This window comes from Capra hircus, chromosome 4 (assembly GCF_001704415.2).
Source record: "Capra hircus breed San Clemente chromosome 4, ASM170441v1, whole genome shotgun sequence".
In the NCBI taxonomy this organism is placed as follows: Eukaryota; Metazoa; Chordata; class Mammalia; order Artiodactyla; family Bovidae; genus Capra; species Capra hircus.
Genome location: NC_030811.1, coordinates 28747714 through 28766649, shown reverse-complemented (window position 1 = coordinate 28766649; position 18936 = coordinate 28747714). Strand labels below are relative to the sequence as shown.

The window sequence follows — 18936 nt, the reverse complement described above, 5'->3', positions numbered from 1 at the left end:
GTCCGAAACAAGCAGAGCACTGTAAAGCAAATATCCTCTGATAAAGAGAAAGACTTGTCAAAAACTATGCATATTTTTACATACATTAATCATCTCACAAATATATATGTTACAAAGTTGGCATCATATTCTACACACATTTTTGGTGCTGTCTCTTTTTCTCAGGAAATTTGTGTTGACCTTACCTAAATTTACTTCACTCATCACACAGTGTACTCCCTTTGAGTCTGGGGGGGTCCATAAACTGACCAGCCTTATGGCAGGTCTTTTCGTTATATGCACTGCAGGATACCCTCTCTTGGGCACTGTGTTCTTAGACAGTGACTCTAGTTGATGCCTCTATGAAGGCAATGCTCACATTCATTTATAATTGTTTGTTTACATCTCTGTTTCCTCTGATGCACAGTAACCAGCTAGGACACAGAGGCCATGATTCATCTCTGGATCCTGAAAGTCTAGAACAAGTATGCCGTGATCCACAATGAGCACACAATGAATGCTGGCTGAGTCAGCTAATGCACAGAACGTTCAAAAGGATGAAGAGAAAGCGTATTTGGTGAGCCAACACTGGTTGGCATTTAATCAATTCATGCATTCAACCAGGTGCCAACACTATTCTATGTAGGATATTAGTCATGCTAAGAAAAAATAATAATTGGATTATCATCATTAATAATAATTGGATTGGTGTCTGCCAGAAGGTGCAAAGCAAGTTTTAGGAATGAGGGGTATTGGCTGCTTTGATTTGAGCTCTGATGGAGGCCTCACTTTGCCTTCTTATTTGCTCACTGAGCAAATTTGGCACAGACTCAGGGCAATATGATGACCCCTGGATCACACATCAGTGAAAATGGGCTCCTAACACAAGTTGGCAGCTGTAGACCACTTAACATGAGCTACACATTGTTCTGTATGACTTCAATCCTTATACAATTTGTTACCCCCATTGTACAGATGAGAAAACTGGGGCTCAGCAAGAGTAACTTACCCAAGATCTTGCAGCTAGACTCTGACAGATCTGAAAGTCAAATCCAGCTGATAAGAAGCTCTAACCCACTTCCCAGCACTGTTTAGACTGAGGGATTAAGGGTGGGTTCAACCTACAGATGACAGGCTTTGGTATTTTCCAGTAATTAAAAAAAAAAAAATGAATTCTGAGTGGTTCAACAGTAGGGAAGTCCCAAATGTTCCCATAGAGGTTACATGTTAGTGAGGAAACTGCACAGCCATTGTTGGGGCCATCTCCACCCTTTGGTTTCCAGAGCACAAGCAAGCCTGACCACAAGGATCACAGCACCTACACTGCCTTGAGGCTGGCGACAGTGTTATTCGACAGAAATTCATGAAGCATGTGGCATATGCTAGGTAGTCTGCTGGGGATTAGGATGGAAGAGGATTCTTCTATTGAGAAAAACACATTCTGGTTAGACAGGTATACAGGGAAATTGGCATTACAATCAGAATGGCAAGTGGTTCCACACAGTTAAGTTCATGAGAACATATCGCTAAGGATGCGGCAAGCTTGTCTTAATATCTGAACTTGATATCTTGATATCTTAACTTCCCTGGTGGCTCAGAGGGTAAAGTGTCTGCCTACAATGTGGGAGGCCTGGGTTCAACCCCTGGATTGGGATCCCCTGGAGAAGGAAATGGCAACCCACTCCAGTAACCTTGCCTGGAAAATCTCATGGACACAGCAGCCTGGTAGGCTACAGTCCATGGGGTCACAAAGAGTCCGACACGATTGAGTGACTTCACTTTCACTTTTCTTTCTTTTGATATCTGAACAATGTCCTACCAGAGTGAGCAGACTCAAGCAAACACCACTGTTGGCGATATGATAAGCAATATGCAATGGCCAGGGGCGACAAGAATAAGACAGGAGGACTAGCAACGAGAGTAGGTAGTCAGAAGCCATTCAAAATCCCCTCTCTCATCTTTCAGGCAGAATATGATTAAGTTTGAAAGTAATTAACGAATCAAGCAAAGCCTTCTGGTTGCTTGAGAAGCAGGCAGTACATCCACCACCTTCACAATCGTCTACAGCTTTGCCACACATTCTGGAAAAAAAACCCTGTATTACCTCAACTCCTTTCACTAGCAATACCTGATATCAAATAGCACTTTCAAGTTTATGAAGAATATTCTATCACATAATGATCACTGAGCAGATGCCTTATCTATTTTACAGAGAAGGAAATGAACCTTCAGACAAAATCTCTTAATTGAAGAAGGGGAATTTAAACACATTTGTGATTCCAAGGTGGGTTTCACTGCATCAAACTGCCATTGTTTACTAAATACTTAACTATAGTGTTAGAATCATAGGTTTAAAAGCATCTATTGGATGCTATTTGCCATTTCACATTAATAGCAGCTGTTGCTACTTAGCCATTGCTAAGCCCTAAATATTAAGCAAGGCCAGAGTGAAGAACAGCTTTGAAATGATGCTCTATTTGATCAAGTTCTGCAGTAATTGTCAAAATCATATACATTTTCTTTGGATCCCTGTAAAGCTTCTGCAGGATCGCTGCACCTGCAGTTCCAATTTGCAATTTCCTCAGCCCTCCTTTGAAGTTATTCTTGCCAATTACCTGGTGTTAATATTAATTAAATATGATTTGCAACTTGAAATGTGGTGTTATCAATGGAACTCAGCTGTAGAAATATAAAGCAAAAGTTTCAATTGAATTAAAATGTTTCCTTTCATTCATAGTATTTTACAACATTAATACTTTTGTCAAATTGATTTTTGCCTGCTGGAAGTCATGTTTCCAAAGCAATGAACATCTGAGGGAAAAGGCTGCTCTCTGTATTTTTTTTCCTTTGTCATTGAAAATACTTTGTTTTAATCTCAATGCGAATCCATTGCAGTTAATAGAAACTTGATTCTTGTTTATAGCCCAGGAGGAAAAAAATGCTTCCTTTTAAAACTGTACTGAGATAGCTTAAAAATATGATCAGTGGGCACTTTTTCATCAGAGAGTTGGAATGAAATTTACTTTATTTCTTGATCCACACTGAAAATAAATTACTATCAAGTGTTTTGGCAAGTGTCGGTCATTTTATATACATAAAAAATGAATTAATTAAACTGATTTATTGTATTAACACTTTGAACAAATTTTGCCAATCCAACGACCTCTGTGGTCCCTTCCAAGTCTGAGATTTTAAGATTCGGAACACAAGTCAGACAATAGTCAGAAGCTTCCAACATTTGCAAATTGGGAGGAAAAAAAGTCACGTACAGTAGAAGATTTGACAGAATCAGGTCTATTCTGCCCCCGTAATGTGTGCGAAGACAACTTGCAGGCCTTTCATCTTCAATAAGCCATTCATAAACACGATGGCTGATTAAAGGACATGTGTCGCCATACTGTGCAGATTCACAGTGATCAGATACAGTGCTTTCACACATTCCTTTTATCTTCAAAGATAAAGCTTTAGCTTCCTTGCCCCTTTATAATGATCATGGCAGCATTAACATTTATTATCCTGTCTTCTTTTTTAAATAATATAATAAGCTAAGACAAAGAGGGGAAACAACCTGTCTAAAGCCTCAAGAAGTCATTTATTGAGTCACAAGCAACAAGTTCCAGAGCTTACGACAGAAAAGCATGGGCATGTATTATTAACCTCCTTATTACAATATCAGTGAAAACATCGTATCAAATCATTAAAACAAGACAGACATAGAGGCCTGTGGTCCTAAGAACTGAAGGTGTGTAAAATAGGTGATGGAAAAGTCCTAACAACCAGTAGCAACTAAGCTATTCCCTTCCCTCAAGCCAAAAAAGACCAAAGGGAAAAATAAAAATCAGTTAGGCCAGAAGGACTCTCAGATGTCCATACTTACCCAGGTGTTACTGAAAAGAACAATAGCTTGGAATTACACAAAGCAGGGGGGCTGAACAACTGGTACCCCCACTGTATAGGGAGTGGTCAATGATTTGACCAGGGAACTTCTGACTGCTTAGAATCCTGGGAAAGCCAGACACAAAGATCCCACCCAGTCTAGAACCCTGGGTTATCCATCAGGTCACCTCATCTACCCAGCTAGTCAAGACTGAGAGAATAAAACTCTGCAGCACTTCAAAAGGAACTTTTGAGCATATTATATTATGGTCTTCTCCATTACCAAATTCTGTCTACTTAGAAACCTCCTCGTCTTTATTGCTTACTGTTTGTCCTCCTGGTTTACCTCCCATCTCTATGATGGAAATTTTCTCCCTAAGTACACCCTTCTTCATACTATCTCCCCTGTCATGGGTATTAAATTGTGTCTCCCAGAAAGATACACCCAATATCTCAGAATGTGACCTTATAAGGAAATAGGTTATTGCAGATATAATTAGGTCTGTCTAGACTGAAGCGACTTAGCAGCAGTAGCAGTCAAGGCTATGGTTTTTCCAGTGGTCATGTATGGATGTGAGAGTTGGACTGTGAAGAAAGCTGAGTGCCAAAGAATTGATGCTTTTGAACTGTGGTGTTGGAGAAGACTCTTGAGAGTCCCTTGGACTGCAAGGAGATCCAACCAGTCCATTCTGAAGGAGATCAGCCCTGGGATTTCTTTGGAGGGAATGATGTTGAAGCTGAAACTCCAGTACTTTGGCCACCTCATGTGAAGAGCTGACTCATTGGAAAAGACTCTGATGCTGGGAGGGATTGGGGGCAGGAGGAGAAGGGGACGACAGAGGATGAGATGGCTGAATGGCATCACAAACTCGATGGACGTGAGTCTGAGTGAACTCCGGGAGTTGGTGATGGACAGGGAGGCCTGGCGTGCTGCTATTCATGGGGTGGCAAAGAGTCAGACGTAACTGAGTGACTGAACTGAACTGAACTGAAGGAAATAGGGTTATTGCAGATATAATTAGTTAAGATCATACTGGAGTAGGGTGGGGCCTTAAATCCAACATGACTGGCATCTTTATAAGGGGAGAAGACAGGGACAGAAACAAGAAGGGAAAAGACAGCAATGTGATGATGGAGGCAAAGACTAAATTGATGGATAAATCCAACAAACACCACTGCATGCATGCTTGGTCATGTCCAAACCTTTGCTACCCATAGACTGTAGCCCACCAGGTTCCTCTGGTGATCAATGAACACCACTGATCACCAGCAAATTCCAAGGTGTGGCTCTTGACACCTTGATTTCAGACTTCGAGCCTCCAGAATTGTGAGACAGTTAAGTTTCTGTTGTTTTCAGCCACTCAGTTGGTTATGGCAGCCTTAATACACTCCCTGTCAAGGACAATCCCTGATCCTCTGTCACAGTGCCACATAATTTCAGCGGTGCCCTCTGGCAAGGTTCCTGTTCTCTTATGAAAATCTGCTCAATAGCCTTGATTTTTTCATCAAGAACTCCTACCATCTCTCATCATGGAAAACTTCAAAGAAGACTTAGAGCCCTCCCATAGCCACAAATCCCATGAAGAGAACACTCTGCCCTATTCTTGGCTTTCCATTGCTAAGTCTAGGCCACTATTGCCACATCTTCATTTTTTTTCGCTTATACGAATTTTATTTTCCTCAACTTGATTGAGATATAATTGACAAACAAAAATTGTATACATTTAAGGCGTACAACTCAATGTTTTGATAAAAGTATACACTGTGGAATGATTACCATAATCAAGCTAATTGACATTTCCATTACCTCACATAGGTGTGTGCGTGTGTGTGTCGTGAGAACACTTGAGGTCAATTCTCAGTAAATTTCAAGTAAACAACACAGTATCATCAGCTATAGTTACCATTCTGTACATTAGATCTTCAGAATGTATTAATCCTGTTTAACTGCAAGTTTATTCTCTTTGGCCAATACCTTCCATTCCCCTTACCCCTTCCCCCACTAGCCTCTAGTAACACACTGTTTTCATGAGTTTGACTTTTTAGAATCCTACATATAAGTGAGAGCATGCAGGATTTGTCTTTCTGTGTCTGGCTTTTTTTCACTTAGTACAATGCCCTCCAGATTACCCATGTTGTCACAAGTGGTAGGATTTCCTTCTTTACTAAGGCTAAATAATATCCCATTATATAGATAGATAGATAGATACATGAATATAGATATACTTTGCCCATTCATCCATCAACGGACATTTAGTTTGTTTCCATATCTTGGCTATTGAAAATAATGCTACAATGAACACAAGATGCAGATACTTCTTCAAAATATTGATTTCATTTTCTTTGGACATAAACTTAGAGGTGGAATCACTGGATCATGTGGTAGTTCTATTTTTAATTTCCAAGGAAACGCCATATTATTTTCCATAATGACTATACCAATTTACACTCATATCAACCATGCACAATGCTTTCCTTTCCTCTACATCCTCAACAATGCTCACCATCCCATTCCTTTATGTAAAGCCCACAAGTGTATCCTTTGCCCCCTTTAATTCTCACTCTACATTTCTTACTCTAATTCACACTCTACACCTTAGCAATTACCTTTCTCACCTCGATTATAAATTTTGTGAGAATGAACTTCAGAACTACATCTCAGCTCCTGCTTTGGCTCTCAACCAATGTCCTTGACTGTGTTCTTCTCCACAAAGGTATGTACCAGGACTTACAGTTTATTGAGTTCATAATCAAACCATGCTTCCCATTCCAAACCAGCCTTTCCACTTTACTCTCTCTTTTCTATTCATGGTACTTGCATTTTCCAATTAACCAAAATTTCAAGTTTAATTTTGTTTTACCTTCAAGCTCTGTGTGCTGTGCGTAGTCACTCAGCTGTGTCTGACTCTTTGCAACCCCATGGACTGTAGCCCACCAGGTTCCTCTGTCCGTGGGGATTCTCCAGCAAGAATACTGGAGTGGGTTGCCATGCCCTTCTCCAGGGAATCTTCCCAACCCAGGCTCCCCCACCCACATCGCAGGTGGATTCTTTACCATCGGAGCCAGCAGGGAAGCCCAAGAATACTGGAGTGGGTAATCTATCCCTTCAGGGGATCTTCCTGACTCAGGAATCGAACTGGGGTCTCCTGCATTGCAGGCAGATATCTCAGATACCAGCTGAGATATCAGGGAAGCCTCACCTTCGAGCTCTACTTCCAATCAATTGCTAAGTTCCAGAGACTTTAGCTCACAAGTGTCTCTCAAGTCTGTCCCCTCATCCATTTCTATTATCACTGCCCTCTATGAGGCTAAGATTGATATTGCAAGTCTTTCAACTGGTCTCCCCATCTTCTACTTCTTATTAGCAAAATCTTAAATATGTATTCTGATGGATTCCTCTCTATTCAGTGGTTTCCTCCACTGTCTAGAAAATGAAAGATAAAATCACTACACTATGCAATACAATAGTCGTCTACGTGCCATGTCAAGGCTTCCAGTTTTATCTTCCATACCTTACTACACAAACTATGACCCAGTCAAATTGTGACGTTTGTTGATCCCAATTTTTTATTTTTATTTTTTGCCTTCTCCAGTAAAAACGTTATAGTCAGGATGCTTGGGGCTGAGACTATAACAACTAGAATATCAAGGGACTATTTGTCTTATTGTATCAAATAACTCCTGTCCCTCTCTCCCTGAGAAGGATCCTGACTACAGAAGAGACATCACTGACATCCGTGTTCAAGACCATCATTCATTCATAAACTTTGTCCTCCAAGACTCACTAAGGATGCTTCCTCACGTCTCGGATTTTGTCAAAATGAAAAACGTTATAATCAAACCATACAAGCAATGTATCACTAAACAGATTTTCATTTCACTATCAATCCATTTTGCTCTGCCAGAATTAATCAGAGACAAAGCATAGGAAGTCCCAGTCTACACTGAAATTTCATAGCAATTAACGTTGCTGAAGGGAGAAACCCTTAACAGAGTACAGGAAACTTTACAAGAGTTGGGAAAATATACAATTTCATTAATAGGCAGACACTCCAAAAAATGAATGCGTATGTCTCCTTCTCAGTCAAGAGACTAAGATCTTTAAAAACGCTGGTAACACAGTGACAGAGATGCCGTCAATGTTGTAGTAAGAGGAGCAAATGTTACAGAACTAATGACTTTTCATTAGAGTCATCAGATCACTTCAGAATGGGTTAAGTTGCTACCATTTGTCATTCCCATTAATCTCATTGTCATGTAAAAGGTTTAATTTTCAGCTATTTTTGTTCTAGATAAAATCTTTGTCATTAAAATGAGGGATGATTTTGATATTTAATATATTCCATGGCATACTCTAGTGTGGCACTAATTTGGCCTTTTCAGTATTCTGCATATTAATTGACAATACAGCCCTCCTCCATTCCCCAGATAAGAGAGAACTGAAATAGAATGGACAGCCAATCAAGTCACAGAATGCTGAAAGGATCAACAGAAAAGAAATGTTGCTCTAATCAGGAGCATACACGAGGCACTAAAATTATTTTCTCCCATACTAATGACTAAGATAGAGACAGTAATAATGATTGGTACCACCTGAATCCTTTAAGGTGACAGTTACCAAAGTATAGCAATGTTCCCTAAAAGTGAGAACTAAGTATTTCTTTTTTTTTTTCCTTCTGGTAAGAAGAATAAAACTGTACTCTCACTTTTAACTTTTAAAACAATGCATTTTATCAGAGTCTGTAACAATGTCCTGTCTTAAATTTTTCATAGTAATCTGTCGCATGCACACAAAATGTGTCCTCTAGTTGAGAATATACAGATCACTGCAGAAAACCTCTCATTTCAATACATATTCTATTAGTTGCCTTCTTTTGTTAAGTTATCACTTTGCTGAGAACTAACATCAGCTGCTTAAATAATGCATTCAACCTGCTTTCAGAAGCTACTGTTTTCATTTGAGTGGGCATTTCTCCTAAGGATGAATGTGAGACTCTTTTCCAAGAAGGTAATATAATTTACCATCATTTAAAGTTCAATTGAATGTTTTGAATCATTTTTATAGCAATAGTGATATAATTTAAAATTCAAAAGAGCAAAGATTATGCCATCTTGGATATTTATAACAAAGAATGAATAGCTGCCCCTTAAATAAATTAAGCCAATCTATCCAACAAGACCAGGTCTTTTCTACATTTTCTGCAGCAGCACAGTACTGGAACAAATATTAAGCACACTAAATATTGTGCATCATAAGTTTCCACGCTTATTACATGCAGCGTAACAGATCCTAGGCATCTTCATATCTTTTAAGAGAAAACCTTATTCCAGCAAATTTAGATGCTTGGCCTGCCCAAATCATTCCCATGGTCTTTTCCTGCATTAAAGCTTCAAAGAAAAACATTAAGTTATCAAAGTTCAAAATTACCCCAAAACAGCTAAAGGACACTTTAAATTTTTGGCAAAACATTGCTATTACAGAAAGCAATGCAATAGAAAAATATGCAAATTTTATTCAGTAATTCTTAGTAAGAACAATAGCATTTGTTAAGTAACTGGTAACATATCTCCTTTCATCCGAAAAGTTATGTTTGTTGCCCAATCAGCAATAAGGCTTATGCCCTGAGGTGTTTTGTCTTCTGGTTCTTCCACACTGTGCAGTAGATTTACAGCCTCATGGATAAATACACAGAGTAAAATGCCCACGGAGATTTGAATGAGAACGCTGAGAACACCCAGGACAGAGTTCACAAGCACCCTGTTCTAAACAGGTTTCCACATCTTGCCCTTAATCCCACTCACTGCAAGCTTCAGAGTTTGAGGTAAGAATCAAAATTCATAAAGTCAAAAATGACAATAAGAATATCACTCAAGTATAGCCTTGGGGGCTACTTCAGTATTGTGTTAAGATGATTACCAGTCTTAATCCCTTTAGTGTTGGATGTTAAATTCTACTGCCTTTTTAAAAATATTTAATGACTTGCTAATATAAGCTTCCATCTAGAACAATCAAATAGTATGTCATTTATTCAAATATACAGTGGCTCTAATGTGCCAGCAAACTCCCACGTCAAAACAGACAACTTTGAAAAAATGTTTGCCTGAGTCAGGAGCTCTACTTCCCAAATTAGCACAAGAGTGTCACCTTGATAGACTATGAACAACAAAACCATTTATAATAAGCCCAGCTTCCCCCTAGAGTGGACAGCCTGGGTCATGCATCTGTAGGAGCTCTAATTATCCCACACAGATCAGAGAGCTCTTGGGGACACTCAGACTTCCACAGCCTGTCACCTCAAACACAATCATCTGATAAACACACACTTACCAATCTCCCTCGAGATCTGAGTGAAGGCCTCCACACCACTCTCTCCGTAGTTACCCTCAGAAGCCAGCGTCGACACGTAATTCCACCCCAGGGCAGTTACAATGTCCACCATGGCTTGCGCTTGGTAGGAGTCTGGAGGGACCACCCGGGAGAAGAAGTCATACCTGGTGTTATCACTTAGCTCTGGGGCGGTGGATGCATAGCTGATTTGAGGTATCTGCAAAACAAATGACAGGTCATTTCCACCCATGAGGAATCTTGTCAAATGATGGACTGTTGCACAAGAGATTAAACAGTCAAAGCTATACCAGAAACCTAGACAGAGCAGCCTGCAGCCAAGATAAGATTTCATCACCATCAATTTCATTAGAAAGTAGGTTATACAGGTCTGTGGGCTCACTTTCTTTCAAAGCACATTTCTAAACAAGAGGGCTTCCCTGGTGGCCCAGCGGTCAAGAATCTGCCTGCAATGCAGGAGAAATGGGTTTGATCCCTGGGTGGGGAAGATCCCCTGGAGAAGGGAACAGCAACCCACTCCAGTATTCTTTCCTGGGAAATCTCATGGACAGAGGAGACTGGCAGGCTACAGTCTATACAGTCACAAAAGAGTCAGACATGACTGAGCAACTAAAAACCAACAACAAAACAGAAAGAATTTAGTTTTGATTCAGTCCCCATTGTTTCAGAAGCCAAAGCAAAACATTTGTGCTTTTTGTTGTTGTTACTTTTCTTATTCTGTACATGACAACTTCCGGTGAAGAAATGAGGCAGAAATGAACATGAAATGTATACACATGCCTCAGAAAAGGTCACCTCTGAAATCGTCTTTGGCTTTGGGATATAAAGGCTACATAATGATGAGTAGAGCATTTAATACAAGACTTTTTTTTTTTTACACTTGATAATATTTTAGTACTAAGATTATATTTTGGGTAAATTATTTTAAATATATACCTTTGCAAATCTAGTCAGTGCTTATTAATATAATCACTGAGTACCACAATAAGATTTGGGAACAGCTAACCATGTATCTTTTAATTATAACGTCTTTCCAGGCTTCCATCCTCAAAAAAAAAAAAAAAAATCACAAAACAGGAATCCATACCGTAATTTCTTTAGGATAAGAGACTATTTTCTGACATAAACAGGGTGAATTGCTAGAAGATATTTGAAATTAGAGATATGCTGTTTCTCCTAAATAATTTCAAGCTGAGTAGCAAATTAACTGCATGCCACAAATCTGCTCCTAAAGGGGTTTGAAATGCAATATTCACTCCTATATACAAGTGAAGAGTCTTACTCTATGAAAAGTGCCAGGGCAGAAGAACTCAGGGGTGTTAAAGAAGCATGGCAGAGGGACATGCAGGCTAGACCAAGCACAGAAGATGCAGGAAATCCAGCAAAAACACGGGGAAAGACATTTCAGCCACAGGAAACAGCATGTCCAAAGGCAGAGTCAAGAGAGGGTATGGTGTTGCAGCTTTTCTCACGGTGGGAAAGCAGAATATCAAGGGAGGAACATCAGGAAGTATAACTTCAGAGTTAGACAGAAACCAGAGGTTGAAGGGTTCCTCAGATATGACAAGGAGTGTGGACTTTATCACCAAGGTCATGAGGAAGCACAGCATGATTGTAACCGAGGGAGTGGCACAACAGAAATTTTGTTTTAGAAAGATCACATTGGCAGCATTGGGAAGTGTAGAAACCCTCACATTTCCGTGTCCACCTGGGCAGCCCCATGCCCAAAAATTCTGACTTAGTATGTCTAGACATCTAGGAATCTTCATTTTAATATGTCCTCCAGAACAATCTGATGCCAGTGGACCCATAATTCAGAGATACACTGAATTAAAGGGAAGACATAAGAAGTTGCCTACTAGTTCCAGTTAGAAAACTACTATAGAAATCTATGTAAGAAAGTATAAAATAAACTGAACTAAGGCAGTAGCAGGTGGGAAGAAAGGAAGGGTGTAGAACCTGTGAGTATCTAAAAGACCAAGAAAGGTGTACAGAAAATGGGAAATGACTCTCAGTGCTATGGCTTTGGTATCTGAGTAGATGATGTTTGATATTTTCCAAGGCAGAAGAACAAGAGGAGATTTGGAAGACAAAAATGATGAGCTCAGTTTTTGACGTGTTTCTTCTGAGGTTCCTGTGAAATGAATGAAAGCAACTAAAAAGTGGGCAACACTATTGTGGGATCTGGAGTTTAAGAGATGTGTACCCTCATCTGTGATGTGAAAATCCAGAGGTCAAAATGACTCTACGATGCCCTAACTCAGGATGCTTGGTTGAAGATGCAGGTCTGACTCATACATAAAAACTGTTAACTCTGCTCTCTGTCAGATCTTGCAGCTAATGTCAGGGCTCTGGTGTTTAGTGGGCTGCTGTTTCATCTTCCTGCACAGAGCTACACACTCTGGGAACCATGCATCACCTACCACCCCCTGACCAGACAATCCCCAATCCACAAGGAGGTTACAAGTTTCCTCTTGACATCTTGAAAAAGCCCTCAACATCTGTATCCAGACCTTTTGTAGGTCTGGAGAGTCCTCCTCCATTATTGGTGGCCAGTGAAGTGACACTGAACATCCTAAGGTAAAAGCCTCCTTACCCAGAAGACTGTGCTTGGAGCTCTCCAGGGTGCTGAAGAACTTGTTTGGCTTCTGAGTAACCTGCATCTTGGAGAAGGAAATGGCAACCCACTCCAGTGTTCTTGCCTGGAGAATCCCAGGGATGGGGGAGCCTGGTGAGCTGCCATCTCTGGGGTAGCACAGAGTCGGACACGACTGAAGCAACTTAGCAGCAGCAGCAGCAGCAACCTGCATCTATCTATATTACCTACAATGATTTAGTCTATTTCACACCCAATTCTTCTGGGTCCTTTTCTCCTAGTAGGACCTTACTAACTTGCCTGTCAATATTGTGGGATCGTGAAAACCAGTCTTGACCTGTGTCCTTTTTGTTCCTTTGCATTCTCTGCCAGATATACCAGTCACCTCTTGATAGATTGTCCCCTTGATTAGGCTGTGCGCTTTTGAGTACATAAATACTTAGCAAGGACATCCATCCAAATCTCTGACCACACACCAAATGTTGCCCTTCTTGGTTACTTCCAGAGGACCTGGGAAAGAGATAATGGATGATTCAGTGAGGTCTACCCTTTACTAGAGATCTTTCCCAAAGATCAAGATCATGTGTGTTTCTATGTTCTAGTGAAAAAGATCCAACAGCCTGAGCTTCATTTTGGAAGGAATTCTGTGTGTGTGTGTGTGTGTGTGTGTGTGTGTGTGTGTATGCACACACATGTGTAGGAGGGAACAGGGAGCATTCTATAGCAAATTCCATAGTGCTATACCATTACACTGGCCTATCAGGATGTATAATAATCCTTCTACTTCCTCAGCTACTCAGAGTCCAGCAGTAAAATGCCCTACACAATCCACACCCTGCCTATAATAATGAGCCACCCCTTTCTAAAAATGAGCACAAAGTGTGAAAATTGAGTGTTTGAAACCAAAACTAATTATCTCAAATTACTACCTTCAGTCAGTCACTTTCAGGGCTGTTTAATTAGCAGTCAGCATCATGTTTAGGATTAATTAAACAGGTGTAAAGGGTATATAAAATAAAAGTGCAGATAAGAAATGGTTGTTTGAATAATTAGGCAAAGGACTTTCTCCCCAAAGTCTGAAAGAATTTTCTCTTTGCTGACCAATGTGCAGAAAAGTAATGTGAGAGTATGTGTTTGTATTTTCATTCGTTCAATTCATGCTATGTATTCATATTCAGCCCACAATAAGGCATCTTGAATACTGATCATATTTCAAGACATCTTTTCAAGTTGTCATGGAGTAACATCTCATTTTTACTTTATTGTGGCCAACCACTAAGCACTGGCTCATGAAGCAATTTAATTTCTATGTTGGCATCCTCAGTATTTCCATTGCCTCAAATTAAACCCCTACTGGCAACTGAAGTGGGAATTTTTTTTTAACCTGGGATATTTTTTTTCCTACACTGAATCCATTCTAACTAATCCTTTCACTCTGGATATTTCAGTTTCCAGAAACAGAATAACAACAAAAAATATGGTGAGAGAGGCATAGAGGAAAAAGAAGGAAATGAGAGGGAAAAGGAGAGTACTAAGAAAACCGGTGTGGAAAGCATTCTGCATCAGTTCATCCTTTTCAAGATGTACATCCCTTGTAAGCCTCCGTTAACTTCCATTTGCCCATTCAAAGGGTAATATCCCAACTCATCAAACTGGCACCTGAAGCCCTGGTATCAGACACTGTTCCACCCTCCTTCCCAGCTTCATGCCTTCACTGTCAGCCCTGATGATGCCTGTAATCCTGCCCATGCTGCTTCTGTGAAGAGAGACACCTTCACCTGCACAGATGGAATATCCAGCTCAAAAGTTGACAATTAACATACACACACTACCATGTATAAAACAGACAACCAACAAGGACCTACTGTATATCACAGAGAAATTACTCAATATTCTATAATGACCTATAATGGGAAAATAATCTAAAAAAAAGACAGAATGCAACGTATGGGTATGTATAACTGACTCACTATGCCATACACCTGAAACTAACACAATGTTGTAAATAAACTGTACTTCAAGCATCATTCCGCCCATCCGTCCATCCCCTCCTCCCAGGAAGCCTTCTCCCAGGCAGAGCTGCCTTTTGCTGTCCCTCATCCCACAGTCTCCATCATCTGCGATAAGAACCACAATCGTGTGCTGGCTTAGGAGTCCCATAGAGACAAAGTCTCTGTCTGATTTATTTGGTGTCACTAGTCCCTAACAGAGCAGGTGTTTAATGAATGTTTGAAAGCAATTAATTACTCAAAAACTGTGGCAGGGATTTTGATATAGCTTCTTCCCAACAGCCCCCTACCTGACATTCCACCAAAATACCATGCGGGCTCTTCATTTGTTCTTCTCGATCCTTCTCTATCCTGCTGTATGTCCTAGGAGGTTGCTTTGTGACTGTCTTACCTAGGCTCCCTAGCCTCAGGCTTTCAGTCGAATTTGCCCAGTGGGAGGCACCTCCAGGAGGTGGGAAGGCAGGAGAAGACAGCAGTCAGAGCATTGATGCCTCCATCTCTTTCCCTCACCCTGACTTGGTGTTTCCCTACCGGAGTCCTCACCAGCCTCTGAAGCCCTCACCAGGGTCCTGTGATGAGTCACTGCCCTTGGACCTCCAGGTCTTCCCACAGTTGCTAGTTCCTGAGCATGGTCCATCCTGACTTGGGGCCTTTACCTGGGCCCACACCTTATAAATGGTCCTTTTATTAACCTCTCTTCTATTATCCCATGAGTGTGCTGGAAGCCCACCAGTGCACCCACTCTTCCAGGTCTCTGGGGAGGGGACACCCACTGCCCTGCCTCCCCAACCTCAGCCCTGCCACAACCTCCTAACCTTTCTCCATCTACTTCCCCTCCCAACCTCCTCCACCGCCTTTCTTATAGGATGTTTTCCTTCCCTTTCTCTTTCAGTGCCTTAAGGCATCAAACTGCATCATTTTTAAACACCTGTCTTTTTGCCTTTTTTCCTCTCTTATTTTCCTTGTGCTGAGGTTTCATAAGAATATGATGGGTGCTTAAAATAAGGCCATATATTCATTACCCAGACAAAGCATATTTAAGGCAATTAATTGTACAACTCAAAATACCCATGACCATACCCCTCTTTTAAAATTGGTTAAAGTTTCTATATAACATAAGGAGCTCAGCTTGGTGCTCTGTGATGACCTAGATGGGTGAGATGGGGTGGGGGTTGGAGGGAGGCTCAAGAGGGAGGGGATATATGTATATTTATGGCTGATTCACATTGTTGTATGGCAGAAACCAATACAACATTGTAAAGCAATTATCCACTAAATTTAAAAATAATTAGCTTCCGCTTTTTTGATAATTGTTTTTATCTCCACTATATTTACACTTCCGCTCAGAAAGAAGAGATCCCCACCCCAACCTTACTCCTCTTGGGGAGTTCCAGAGTATATGTCTCCTCCCTAGACCTCTATCTCTTATTTATTCTCCCCAAAGGGGAGGAGAATGTGAATGAGAGGTCAGAGTTCCAAGTTTACTGGGCAAGAGTGGATCACGCTCTGCCTTCATTCTCAACATACCCACACACAGCCCAGGCTTAGGCAGAAGCAGGTCCCAAGGATGAACTGTGGTGCGGGAGAAGGAGGCACCATTCTGACCTCAAGCCCATGCTGAATTCTTTCCAATTCTCTTCTTAACAGACGGACATGCATCTGGGAAGTTATCTGGTGTTTGCCCAGCTGTGACTAAAACCAATTACTTGATCCACATTTAGCTAGATAGGCTGTGAATCTTGGACCGACATAATAATCCAAAAGTTTAACGTAGATCTCAAGGAGGCAAAACTTCTATTTCAAAAGAAATTCATGCATAGTTTCTTAGATATTTTGCTTAAAATAGCAAACATATATTTTTTTTTCTTTTTAAATAGAAGTTAGCAGATATTACTGTCCTCTAGTGTCTGTTTTCTACTTCTTGCAGATAGAACCCCAAATTTTTATGTAGGACTTGGCCACTTAGAAGAAACCTACATTTCCCAGCCTTCTTTGCAGCTATGATCTTTAGCATAGTGGTGAGTGTAACTTCTGAAAACGTATCCTTAAAGGGAAAGAGCAGTTCTTTCTCATGCCCCGCCCCTTCTTCCTGCTGGGCAGAATTTGGACATAATCAAATGTTCAATTAGCCATCTCAGGCCATCACCTAAGGATGGTAAAGCAAAACAGCACACCCTAGTCCAATCCACTGTGATATCTGATTCCTAAAACCACCTGATTATGGTCTTATTACTTCCATTTCTGCCCTTCTCAAATCCATTCTACACAAACAACCAAACTGATTTTTTTTTTAAATCAGATAATATCAAAATTTTGCTGAAAGCCCTTCATTTCCCCCAGGGATATTCAACTAAAGCCTAAGCCTCTATTCACAGGATCCATGACTCGGCCTCTGACCTCCTTTTCCCCTCTCTCACTTGACTCACTAGATTCTTTTCTGTTCCCTGGCCCAGCCAAGCCCTATTTCTTCCCCAAGCCTCATGCCCATTGCTTTCTACACTTTCTAGACAGGGTTGAGAATGCGTACAGCTTCCTCAGATGAACGGTGCCTCTCCCCATTGAAGTCAGTGAATCTAATTCCACATGACTGGCAGGGTGAGACGGGATGTTATTAAGATATAAAGGGGCCAAGAGGCTTTTAGGCACCATATATACTCTTTTACAGCACAAGAAGATGGCAGTTCCCCTTCAAGTGCCTTTTAAATGTTCCCTGCTGTTTGCACATTAAAATACTATGGTAAGTTTTAAACTTTCTGTGACTGCTCAAAATGACATGCATTTTATGTCATTTCTCCCAGTGCATTTCTCCCACATGCATTTCTCCCAGTTTCTGGCTTGCCGAAGATCCACGAGGAGGCCAAGACACCACTAACAAGCAATGAGCCCTAAAGCACAGCTCAGGAGAAGTCCCTCAGGATCATAGGAAATGTAAGTCTTCCTGCAAGAAACTCACATACATCTGAGAACAGATTTGCAAACAGAAGACAATTTAAGACCTGAGTCACCCACATCTTCATCATCAATTACCAACAAGGCTTTTGTGCTTTTTCATCTCTACAAACAACCTCATCCATTGATTGTCAACCTTAGTGGTGAAGGCAGTTGGCAGGGTGTGCTCTTAGTGCCATTCAATAGTGTCATTGGTTTTCACCAGTGAAAGATCAGCTTGAAGCTGTGCTCTTCCTCAGGGGGTAGTGCTTGCCTGAGCACTTCCTCAGTGATGCTGCTCTTAGGAACAGCCGCCATCGCTATGTCACCTGATCTTGGGATGGATTTGTTGCTGCTGCAGAACCTGGTCCAGAAAAGCATGATTATAGCCATCAACTTTGTCTTTTCAGACCTAACTACTCTCTGGTACTAAAACTACTAGTTGCTTGTGGCAAAACATGAGTATATAATCAGAAATTGGATAAAAATGACGAGCCAGAGCTAGAAGTTCAGTTCAGTGTTGACCTTCCCCTCCTCACACTGCCCTGAGCTTTCATGCGCCTCTCAGCTTCATGAAAATGAAATAAGAGAAAAGGAGAAAGAAATGAGGCGCCTACATGCAGAGAAATAAAGAAGAAGGATGACTATCCTGAGTTTGTTTTTGACACTCTAATACCCTCCCAAACCAGGACCTGCTCAAAGAAATCTTACCCACACAATGGATAGAGAGCAAGCTTCCTATTTGTACAAGTTAATGCCAAAGGTGAAATGAGTCCATGACCATCTTCTCAACTGAATCTTCGCCACTGATTCAGAAAAGGACACTAGCTGTTGTGCTCTGAGGCACAGTGTGCGTGTGTGTGTGTGCGTGTGTGCTCAGTCGGGTCTGACTCTTTGCAACCCCGTGGACTGTAGCCTCCCCGGTTCCTCTGCCCATGGGATTCTCCAGGCAAAAATACAGGAGTAGGTTGCCCTTTTCTTCTCCAGGGGATCTTTTCAATCCAGGGATTAAACTTGTATCTCCTGTACTAGCAGGTGGATTCTTTACCACTGAGCCACCTGGGAAGCCCTTGATGCATGGTGGGGCTTAGAAATAGAAAAGGAGAGGTGGTCTTTTGAAATGGGAAATTGTGGAGGCCACGGAGAGAGAGAATGATTTCATTGTGGTGTGATGTTATCCACCTGCCCAAGATCAGCTCATT

At 41.0% G+C, this 18936-nt stretch overlaps 1 protein-coding gene across 1 annotated transcript in view; it reads right to left on the bottom strand.

The window, feature by feature from the left end:
• GRM8 (glutamate metabotropic receptor 8) overlaps window positions 1–18936 on the bottom strand; it is an 880134-nt gene that overhangs the window by 717437 nt on the left and 143761 nt on the right. The window contains exon 3 of the mRNA XM_018046971.1: window positions 10184–10400. Coding sequence (XP_017902460.1) covers window positions 10184–10400 — 217 coding nt within the window. The remainder of the gene's footprint in view (window positions 1–10183; window positions 10401–18936) is intronic.